Source organism: Xiphophorus maculatus, chromosome 21, assembly GCF_002775205.1.
Source record: "Xiphophorus maculatus strain JP 163 A chromosome 21, X_maculatus-5.0-male, whole genome shotgun sequence".
Classification (NCBI taxonomy): Eukaryota; Metazoa; Chordata; class Actinopteri; order Cyprinodontiformes; family Poeciliidae; genus Xiphophorus; species Xiphophorus maculatus.
The window spans coordinates 15,349,065-15,360,135 of NC_036463.1; the positions used below are offsets into that span (position 1 = coordinate 15,349,065).

General features: G+C 37.6%; 1 protein-coding gene across 1 annotated transcript; it reads right to left on the minus strand.

Moving 5' to 3' along the window:
- Window positions 1-1,277: 1,277 nt before the first annotated feature.
- On the minus strand, window positions 1,278-9,848 carry LOC102218318 (beta,beta-carotene 15,15'-dioxygenase-like). The gene is made up of 11 exons (XM_014474010.2): window positions 9,622-9,848; window positions 9,403-9,531; window positions 9,111-9,240; window positions 8,675-8,822; window positions 8,431-8,581; window positions 6,274-6,494; window positions 5,855-6,112; window positions 5,658-5,763; window positions 4,778-4,872; window positions 1,921-2,032; window positions 1,278-1,732 (listed from the first exon to the last, which is right to left on the minus strand). Exons 1-11 carry the CDS (start codon window positions 9,677-9,679, stop codon window positions 1,578-1,580), a joined length of 1,563 nt encoding a protein of 520 aa, XP_014329496.1. The 5' UTR covers window positions 9,680-9,848; the 3' UTR covers window positions 1,278-1,577.
- Between the last annotated feature and the right edge of the window lie 1,223 nt (window positions 9,849-11,071).

Consider the following 11,071-nt stretch of genomic DNA (forward strand, 5'->3'; position numbering starts at 1 on the left):
CGCAACGATGGGTGGACACAGGCATATCAGTGTTTTTCTAGGTGAAAATGGGTGAATGTCTGTTGTGTTAAGTACATTGAGTGGTGGACATGACATGTATAAATTCTTTCCATTTACCATATGTATCTGACAAATAACCCTTATCAAAAACATATCCTAAACATATTCTAATCTATTAAATATGCAGTAGCAAACACCTTTCTAACCCAGGAACATTTACAGATAAGAATAATTGTATGTCATTTGCACACCATTGTACACTAAAGTTCTAATTTCTTTACTTACATTTGCCAGAGGCGACATGTAAAACAGGGCCTAGTTTTGATCCTTGGAGAACCCGGCAGGTAATTATTGGGAAGCGTTCTGAGATAGTGGGTATCAAGAGCAACAGTACTTCAGCTCAATAAAAAAATAACTTCTGCCATTGTAAAACTGCATCAGGGAGGGCAAGCTGATTAGCTTTGATAAAACCACATGCTCAACTGCCAACTTCAAGGATTATATGCAATAGTACTAGAAGAGTGAGTTTGCCTGAATCTTGATTCAACCTCAGCACTTTCAGAAGTACTAGTTCTGTGTCCAGCCTGAAAGCCAGACCGATTGGGATGGTTTATCAAAGATAATAATTTAACAGTTTTTTTTTCATTTATATTGCCCAGGACTGGCCAGTTAGCTTTTTGTGGAATGTAGTATGGCATTGGCCAGGCTTTCCAGGTCAATGACTGAAAAACCCATCACCAAAAGTAATTCTGTGAGAATACAATAGCTATAAAGGCTAGTTTTATGGCATTAATTATGTTTTGAAAGAAAGTTACAAACGTATTGAAAGACTGAGTTGACAGCTGATTCTTTACAACATAGAAGGAGGAGGTCACTAATTTATTAGGAGGAGAAAAAAAGGGAGCTCAGCATTATTCTGGTATCAAGTCTGAGAAATAATTAGATAATGTCTCCTACCTGGCTTCATTTCACTGCTCTTTAGTTTAAATGGTTGCTTCTACATGTTGTCATGAACAGTTCACGGGCTGCGCTTCCTTTTTTGTTCAGCTCTCCAGCATTTTGTCTTAAAGCAGTCTCTGTAGATTTCCATGTGATTTTAGTCTTACCTGTTATGGTCCTATCTTTCTTTTGATAAAAGCTTCAAAAAGGTTATGACACGTTTGTGCTGTAAGCGATAATAGCAACATTACAAGGTCTCTGATCGGCTGTAAAAATCACCTTTACTTGTTCCTGTCTTATCTCTGCATGGTAAGATAATGAGTAGTACAACTCCAAACTTAGCGTTTACATTGGTCTTTAATGGAGTAATATGTAAATATTCAATAACAATGATACATACACACATGCATGTGCTCAAGGCGAACATATATTTATCTCTAAAACAGAAACAATATAATATTGCACGAGAATATCATTTCACAAGCTTACTATATTTAGATACAGTTTAAGCCCGCACATAAGCTGTCATGGTAACAGGGGAAGTAAGATAAACGATGGTGTGTGGTTATGCAAAGTCAGGCAAAAGCATGTGGGGGCTGAGGAGGGCTGTAGTAAACTTCAAACATGTTGCATGTTGATTAGTTCCCTTTTGGAATAAAAATTCCATGCATGTCCTTGTAGAGGTCAGCGTTGACATACGCCCTGGCAACTTCCTTGAATGTTTTTCCGTCGAGGATCACAAGAAAACCAGACTGGCCTGGATTGGAGTTGATGACAGACGACAGGACCACTCCTGCAAATTAGAGTTAGAATTTAAATTCATGCCAATTTACCAAGTAGTATAGTGACAAAAAGATGTCTGTTTTTGCCACGTCTTTGTATGTACACAGATTAAGAGCACACAATCCAGAGCAGATTGTGCTCTGGATTGTAAACCTGGTGTTAACGCCCAGGTTTACTTTTGCTTATCCATACACTCACCATCGTCCTCTGACTCTCCATTTGGTCTTGGAACAAAAACTGGCTCTGATGGCCAGCAGTTTTCTCCATTCCAGTAAAGCATAGTCTTTGTCTCTGTGTCAAATTTTGCAACCTAATGGAAATGAAAAAAAAAACAAAAACGTTAACAATATGTAGGCCTGTCACGATAGCAAATTTTGCTGAGCGATTAATTGTCTCATAAAATTATTGCGATAAACGATAATATTGTTTGAAGACCTTTTTACACTGATTTAATGGAAATGACGTAATAATGCATGTGATTTCCTGCCAAAGATAGATGCACTTTATTTTCAAAAGAATATTTAACACTGGAGCTGATAAACAAAATAAACAAAACAACCAAAAACAAAATGGATTCTCAGTCTCCATTAACAAAAAATGTACTTGATAAAAACTAAACAACATAAAGCCAAAGTGGAAATAAATACTGCATTCAACCAAAAGAGTGCAGATTATGAAGTCTGTATATTATGTTGCCCTTCAGTAATAATTAGATGTAAATAGAGACCTAGGATTTCTGTCGGCTAATGTGTGGTCTGTCAGGTTTTGAAAACGGCCGACAATCAGCCGACAGCTTTGAGATCGTGTCGTGTGCGCTGGGCTTTACACTGAGGAAATGAGGAAGGGGGGGTCAGTGGAGAGCACCGGAGTTGAGCCTTTTTTCATTCAGTGTCATCAACAGAAAGAGAAAAAGGCCAGAAGAGACGATAATGCCGATAATTAAAATGACGTCGATAGTTTTAATTTATCGTACGATTAATCGATTTATCGTTTATCGCGACAGGTCTAACAATAAGCATTTGAAGCAACTCTTACCAGTGAAAACTTATTTGGGCAATAATAGATCTTGGAAGCTCTGTTGAGTCCTAAACGGGAGGATTTCCTCTATACTGACGCTGCATGCATGCTCCACACGAGGAATTGCTACAAAAACTTTTTAAACCAATTTGAATAAGGAACTGACCTTGACTGCACTGTTTAATTACTAGGATCGATTGGAATAAATGTATGATTGGATAAGTTTTTTTTTTTTTTGTAAAATGCCATCAGATGACGTGTTATGAATTGGTACTTTATCCATCCATTTTCTAACATCCTTGTCCCTAGTGGGGTCAGGAGGTGCTGGAGCCCATCTCCAGCTAACGTTCCGGGCGAGAGGCGGGGTCACCCTGGACAGGTCGCCAGTCTGTCGCAGGGCAACACAGAGACAGACAGGACAAACAAACAATGCACACACACACTCACACCTAGGGAGAATTTAGAGATACCAATTAACCTGACAGTCATGTTTTTGGACTGTGGGAGGAAGCCAGAGTTGGTACTTTATAAATACACTAAATAGAATTGAACTCAATTGTAATAGAAGGGATCAGAGTCTTTTTTAAACAACTTTAGTGAATAAACAGCATTTTAAAGATCAGGGATCTTTACAATGCCGTCAGGAATAAAGTTGTTTTCGGACTGTGGGAGGAAGCCGGAGTACCCGGAGAGAACCCTCGCATGCACCAGGAGAACATGCAAACTCCACGCAGAAAGACCCTGGGCTGGGAATCGAACCCAGGACCTCCTTGTTGCAAGGCAACAGTGCTACCAACTGCTCCACTGTGCAGCCCCACACAAAACCCACGAAGAAAAATAGGGGTAGCAGCATCATTCTGTTCCTCCAGGTGCTCCTCCACATTCTGGCCCACTTTTCAGATTTCTACTTGTAAGAAGCTTGAAAACTGCGAAACATTCCAATTATGCACCACACAACTGTGTAGTGTGTTATACCACAAACTTGATTTAAGATATATTGGGGTTTGTACTTTTAATATTACAAAAAAATGTAAGAACTTGCAAAATATGAATACTTTTGAATACTTTTTAGCTTTTTTCTAATAATAAACTATGTATGACTAAATGTCACACCCTGCTGACTTATCAACCACAAGATGGATTCACATATACATTTATAATATATCTTAATGTCTTTGAAGAATGCAAGATCACTCTTTATTTAATTACTTATGTCCAAGGATATTATATAGCTATGTACATGTTTTAATGTTCACTTTGTCAAAATGTATCTTTTTCTGTTCCTACTAGCTTCTCTTTAAAGATTTCCCGCCATCTTGTCTTGAACATGTTATTTGTGAATTAAACATGTTGGAGGACTTTTATCAGTCATACAAGCACCCATTCCAGTCAATCAGGATTCCTTTTTTGCGGAAGATGGACTTGTGACTCTTTGCTGACTCAGACAGCTTTCATGATGTTGAAATACGATGAACTGGGAGACGTCTCTATCTCAGTTCAACACAAATGCCCTGTAATAAACCCCCCATTGCATGACAACTACATTTTGAACTTCCACATACTAAAGCAGGGAGGTCTTTGGGTTTTCATCAGCTTTACTTTTTTTTAACTCTTATCTCACTGAATGGTGATAACAGCTGATATATCCGTGTTTTGTAGACTTCGTCATCTCACGCCGTACATTGAGGTTGATTTTTCCATTTTTCATTGTGTCTAATGTACAACTGGGCCCAATGGACCTATTATAATTTCTTTTGTACCAGGGTCTTCGGACATCAAAGCGTTAAGGATATTGTGATGCCTTAGCAGGTAGTTGTACTTTTAAAACTGCAATTTCCTTTCTGCGTCAATGAAACAGCGATGACAGGAAGAGCCCGTTTCCCAAAACCTTTAAAACATATTTTGTGAAACATTCTGCAAGGAACACAACTCTCTTGAGAACCTAGTATGCCAAAAGAAATATGAAATCCAGATGTTCCTACAAGTTGAACTACACAACGTCCAAATCAAAAATAAAAAAAGAAGAAAGGAAATTTACCTGTTTTGACAATGCAGATTTTTCCACAATGTTCCCATAGGCAAACTTGTACTTCGTCCCATTGAAATCATAATTGATCCTGGGTAATTCAAAATCTGGAAAGGAAGAAAATAATAGGATGGTACTTATTGGAAGCTTCAATAAGCAGTATTGGTTCACATAAACATGAACCAATGTTTATGTGATAGAGCCAAACAAATTTTTACTCGCTAAAGGCAGATTTAGGCTGAAAAAACTAGGAGATAAACTTAGCACAGGGACAAAGCTTACTCAGATTCCAAAGTACAGACAAAATAAATAAATAGGTGAACAAATGAGGTTTCTTGGAAGTCATGGGCGGGGAAGATAAAGTGCTGCAGCAGAAACAGGCCAAGTGTGTCTGGCATGTGAAAATGGGTCATATAAACGCTGAATGAATTGCAAAGCAAATCAGTGACAAAACTCATAAACTAGTTAATAAATACTGTTACGATTTGACGTTGTTTGAGTGTCCATTCAAAGGGCTTCTCCAAGGTATCCAAAACAGTTGGATGTTTTCACATTTTGTCATATTGCAATATGAAACACAACTTTTATTTTATGTGGTTGACATTAAGAAATACAAGGTAGCAAATGTGTCAAATGTTGTTTTTAAAAAATGAAAACTCGATAACTGTGGCAAACATTTTTTTTTTATTCAGCTCTCTTTAATTAAAAAATAATGTCAAGTGCTATACATTTTTTTTTTATCAGAATTGACCTGGCTAAAAGAGTCCATCTGTAGTGATAGAATGTTTTGGGAATAACTTTCTTCAGCAGGGAAATTATGACATAAACCAATGTATACGGGTACAGTGCAAGTACACCTACAAAGCACTGTATGACGGGGTGTTAGCTTTACCTTCACAGAGCACCTCTGACTGGCATGTGCATTTGCCCTCTTTCTCCTTTACAGCACTGGCTGTTGTGTAATTGAGTTTCACAAGATTCTCTCCAACCCTAATGCCCTGCAAAACCGAAGAACAGCCCAGACTGTAAGAAATCTCAAGCCATTTTTAAGCTCCAGCTTAAAATTCAAGATTTATTTTCCTACCGTACCTTGTCCGACTTGACAGGAAGTGCGAATCTTCTGAAACTTGGTTTGGAGTACTCGCTGCTTTGAGAACTAGCATCATGTTTTAGGTTTTTCAGGTAGAACATGTCATAAAGCTTGCTGTCATTGTAGGCGATGACATCAAACACCACATGGTCTTCATCTTCAAAGGCATTCACATGATGATAAATGACCATTGGCCCAGTGTTGAATTTCATTTCAACCTCTTTGCCAGTTCTTTTGTCGATCAAGTGGATCAGAGTCTGACGCAGAAAGGAGAAGACGTTAAGGAAAAGTTCGGATCGTACTTATGCCCTCCCACTTTTTCCAAGGTTTATAATATGAGCAGAAAAAGCAACGTTTTTTTTTTGTTTTTTTTTACTTTGCTCTAGGGAAAATATATGAACAGAATGCAGCTCCTTACAGTTTCATCAGGGCAGAACTTCATGCAGCTTGCCCAGTTGACTCCCCTCATGTAGGCAGTGGCCATCTTGAGGATGTCCAACTTGAAAGGCTGCTCGACGAAGATGATGTAATTGTCTGTGAAGCCAATGCTGTGGCAGTAGCTCGGTGTGAAAAGGGACCGACAGGAAACAGTGGAAATCGCCTCCACATTCTTCAGAGCAGGAACAGTCTTGCCTTTGTCTAAAATGAGACAAACACATTTAATAATTGTGTTTAGCTGAGGAGACAAACTTATTTCATCTGACCAATTCTTTCATTCTGTGGGGCCTCCTTTGATTTATCTGAACTGGATTTTGGTTCTGATGGACACCTGGAGCCATTATCTTAGCCAGTTGATATTTTTACATCAATTGACTGTATTTGGAATAATTCATCATTCAATATAAAGGAAGTTGAATAAATATGTTTTCCATATGTGACTGTTTATTGATAATCAATCCCACTTTTGTCCTGTCTATTTTACAATCACACCACTTTTCGATCAAAGTTCCTTTTTATTTAATTCAAATAATAAACTCATCCCTCCTGTCGCTTGATTTCAAGTATCGTGTAGATGCGTAGAACTAGTCAATGAATGGATGGGTTATGAATTTTTTCACTTGGATAAAAGGTAAGAAATGATAAGCAATCGAGAGTCAGGACACAGCTTCAGTGATTAAATCAAGAAACTAGTGATCAGGCCCGAAATCTGGGTGTAGTGATGGACCTGAACTTTCAGACATGCACAAAGACAGCTACAAAGTCAGCCTTCTATCCCCTGAAGAACATTTTGGGGATTAAAGAACTGATGCCCCAGCAAGATCTTGAAAAAAATCCTCTATGCTTTTATCTTTAATTGAATTGATTACTTTAGGAGCGTCATCATAGGTGTACCTAAAAAGTCCCTTAGCCAGCTTCAGCTGATCCAGAATGCTGCTGCTCACATCCTCACTAAAACTAGGAAAATAGAACACATCATCCCAGTCCTCATACCTTACACTGCTGCCTTAATGCACACAGAATAAACTTTAAAATACTAGAAATATTAGTTTAAAAACCTTAAATATAATCTTGAACAAACTTCCAAAAAACTGATAATTATTATTATTTTTCTTTCTTGGAGTATTTTAGAAATGTGCTATGTAAATCAAATGCATTTATATGTGCTAGGACCAGTCTTGTGACAGCATATAGCATTCTACATCGCTACGTCATGCAGTATCATTGGTGCCTACCTACCAAACAGTGAAAGTTGTATATCCATTTGGCAATCCAATTGCACTTTTACACTCACATTGATTAAGAGTTCTGAACTGATAACATGAGGACTGTGTGTGCTCGTTGGCCAGGAAAACAAATACTCAGACGACTTTTGACTTCTCAATAGTCCTTTGAATCTAGGATTCTGGGCACAGATCCCAGATCTTACATATTTATATTTTTTGCTATGTATGACCAAGCAAATTGTTTATACATAATTTCCAAAGTCCAAGAATAAAATGAGGCAAGAGAAATATTCTTTTCACAAAAGTTGTGAACTGTACTTGGCATTGGACATAATGGATGTCTTTAACAAAACGCTCAATCTTAACCCAGGTTCACATTATATTATTGTTTGGACCTCAGTTGGAATCGTTTGTACTGCTTTCTCCTCATCCCTGTTCCTCTACATCGTCATTTAACCTCCAGCTCTGAGACTTTATCACATGCTAGCCAATCATTGATGGACTAATACCTGTGTCAACCCTTTTTGACGTAATTCTGCAGCAGCAGCAAATCATTATTGATCATTTATTTTCTTGTGTTTAGCCCCTATTAAGAGGAATATTTTGCATTCATCGTGTTAGTTACAAATGTTTATTGTTTATTACTTGTTTAACTTGATCGTGCTTTACATTTAACTGCTACTGGCGATTTCATACCCTGTGGTCTCCTGTTGTTCTTTTCAGTTTTCAGTTTGCTATACAAATAAGCTTCGGCTCAACTTGACAAGACGAGAATAGAGAGTAATAAAGGTTGACTGTAATATAACACATTTAATATGCCTACATTGTGAAGCCGACAAGAAATAAGTAATAAATCTGAAAGGAGAAAGTAGTCCCCGAGGTCTCTGTTGTCAGAAGATGTCACAACCTACCTTTGGGTGAAACAGCGGGGACTTTGAACAGGATGTATTTGGTCTTTCCCTTCTCTGCTATCGAAATTCCAATGTTGTAGGCATTGCCTTCTTTGTCATAGTGCGGATGAGATGTAGCCAGATTAACTGGCAGGTACTTCATGTAATCTACCTTAATGATCCAAAAACAACAACAACAAAAACATTAGTTGAAAATGTTTCACTTACTGCAATTTTCACAATAAAGAGGACCCTGTAGGGCTACCTTGTCTTGAGTCTCAAGGGTAACCGGATCAATTTTGCGGATGTAGTTGGTTTCAGAAGTGGCATAATAGTCACCTCCGTATTTTATGATGTTGCTAGAACCATTGTCGGTAAAGTCTGGCACCGTGTGGTTCAGGAAAGTGATCGCCCTGAAGAATAAAGTCATGTCACTTTTATGAAGTGTGAAACTTTCGATGTTTTTACCTTTCAGAACAACGTCAAAGAATGTAAATAAAGTCGTAGTCTCACGGATACCAATTGTTTATGATCATTGTCATTAGAGCACAGCAATGACTCTGTTATAGTTCCTATAACAGAGCTAAACAGACCTCTGTTATAGGAAATTATAGAGCAAAAATACAGAATGAGCAATATAATAATAATAATAATAATAATAATAGTAATAATAAATAAAACAAAAAAAAAATTGCTCTTACTTTACAATAAAGTTTTTGCTTGGGTCTGGATATGCCATTGTCCCCATTTCAGACACTACTATTCTGTTTGCACTCATGTTAGAGTTGTAGGTGTCACTTCTGAGGAATCTGCTGCTATGGGTCATCTCTCCTGAAAGGGCAGAGAGAGAGAGAAAGATATTAAAATTTAAAGCAGAGCACAAGATTTAAAGCAATAATAATAATAATAATAATAATAATAATAATAATAATAAAATAATAATAATAATAATAATAATAATAATAATAATAATAGCTTCATTGCTCAACGAACCGTCCTTGAATGAGAAGCTGGTCATTAAGGACATCCCGTCAAACCAGTGATCATAGCTGGTTTCCCCCACAGAGAAAATCCCAGGTCCGTTACGCAGCAGAGTTCCTTGCAGCCAATTTGGAATCGTACCTGTTTAAAATTAAGACATACAACTTTACGCGATCATCCTGGGGTTTGTGCATCAACTACCTTTAGAACATTAAAATAGCCCATATTAACCTTTAACTTCCGCCTTGAAAGGCTCTGGTCTCTCTGTTGCGTTTTTGGAGTAGTCCATGTTGGCTACTGGAGAGCAGGAAGGCACAGTGGTATCGGAGGAAGCGCACTGAATTACTTCAATGCGCTTGAGCTTCTTTTATAGCTCTGGTCTTGTGAGGAGGCTTGGTAAAACATGCATTATCTTAATCTCCTTATCGCTTATCGGAGTGTCAAGATACAGTCTCGGTGATATTTAAAGCACATCCCACCGCTCAGTTCTGCGAGAGAAAAAAAAGAAGCTCAATTTGCAATTTTTTTTTTTTTTCAAACTCATAGCCCTGCCTACTCAGACCACTTCGGTTTTCTTTAGCTCAAAATCACATCAGACTGTGACATTTGTCTATTCAATTATACATTGTTGCGTTCATTGGTGTATATTTCTCTAAGACAAATCAGCGAATGATGACTGTATCAACTCACAGGATTTGACCTGACATGGCAACATTAGCTCTAGCAGGATCGAGTCTTTGGTCTTATCCAAAGTGAGAATGTGTTGTCTTATCTTATGGCATTACGCCATAGGTCTAATTGTTCACTCTGTGTGCCTTAAACTTTTCCATATCACCCACGTAAAGTCCATCTTGTGTGATTAAGTTGTTTGAATGCCGTGGAGTGATCCAAAGACAAGAACACCGCATATGATTATCAGGTACAGTCTGAATCTTTAAGGTTTTGGCTCAGGAAGGAAATAAATTTATGACTTATGGTGACAGTTCAGTCTATGTGCAGATAATATATTGTAAGGTACTTTTGCAATAAGATGGATGGATGGATGGATGGATGGATGGATGGATGGATAGATAGATAGATAGATAGATAGATAACCTTAGAAATGGCTGCTACCCTTTCCAAAAGGATAGATATCAGTGATGTTTCTCAATTTCTGAGTAGTTTGTTTGCATCAGTTGTTTACCCATAATCTCTGCATGTAAACAACGATCACATTATGACATATTGAGCACCACATCTGTGATATTCCGTGTCTCATTAAGGACTGTATATGTCTGTATGTGTATACACACATACAGACACATGGACACTTTTGTCTACACCTTTACAGTATGAAAGTCACTTAGAAATGTTTTAGAAGTTTCCCACCAATTTGAGAGAGGTTGAAAGGAAAGCGTACTCTGCGAACAAGGTTACATGAGATGAAAAAGAAAAACATTTTGTTATTAAGAAGTTTTTAAACAAGTGTTTCATTCTCTAAATGATTTAAGATTATGATTTTCAATCGCGACTGAGTCATAAATAATGTACATCACTGCCCTCTAGTGACTAGAATATGACATAACCTGATGAGAATTGAGCTTTCACTGGTAAGCAAAATCTCCACTTTATCTACCAATTTCTGCTACGACAGTCTGCAAAATTCTAAAATAAAATACCACTTTCCTAACACGCATATATT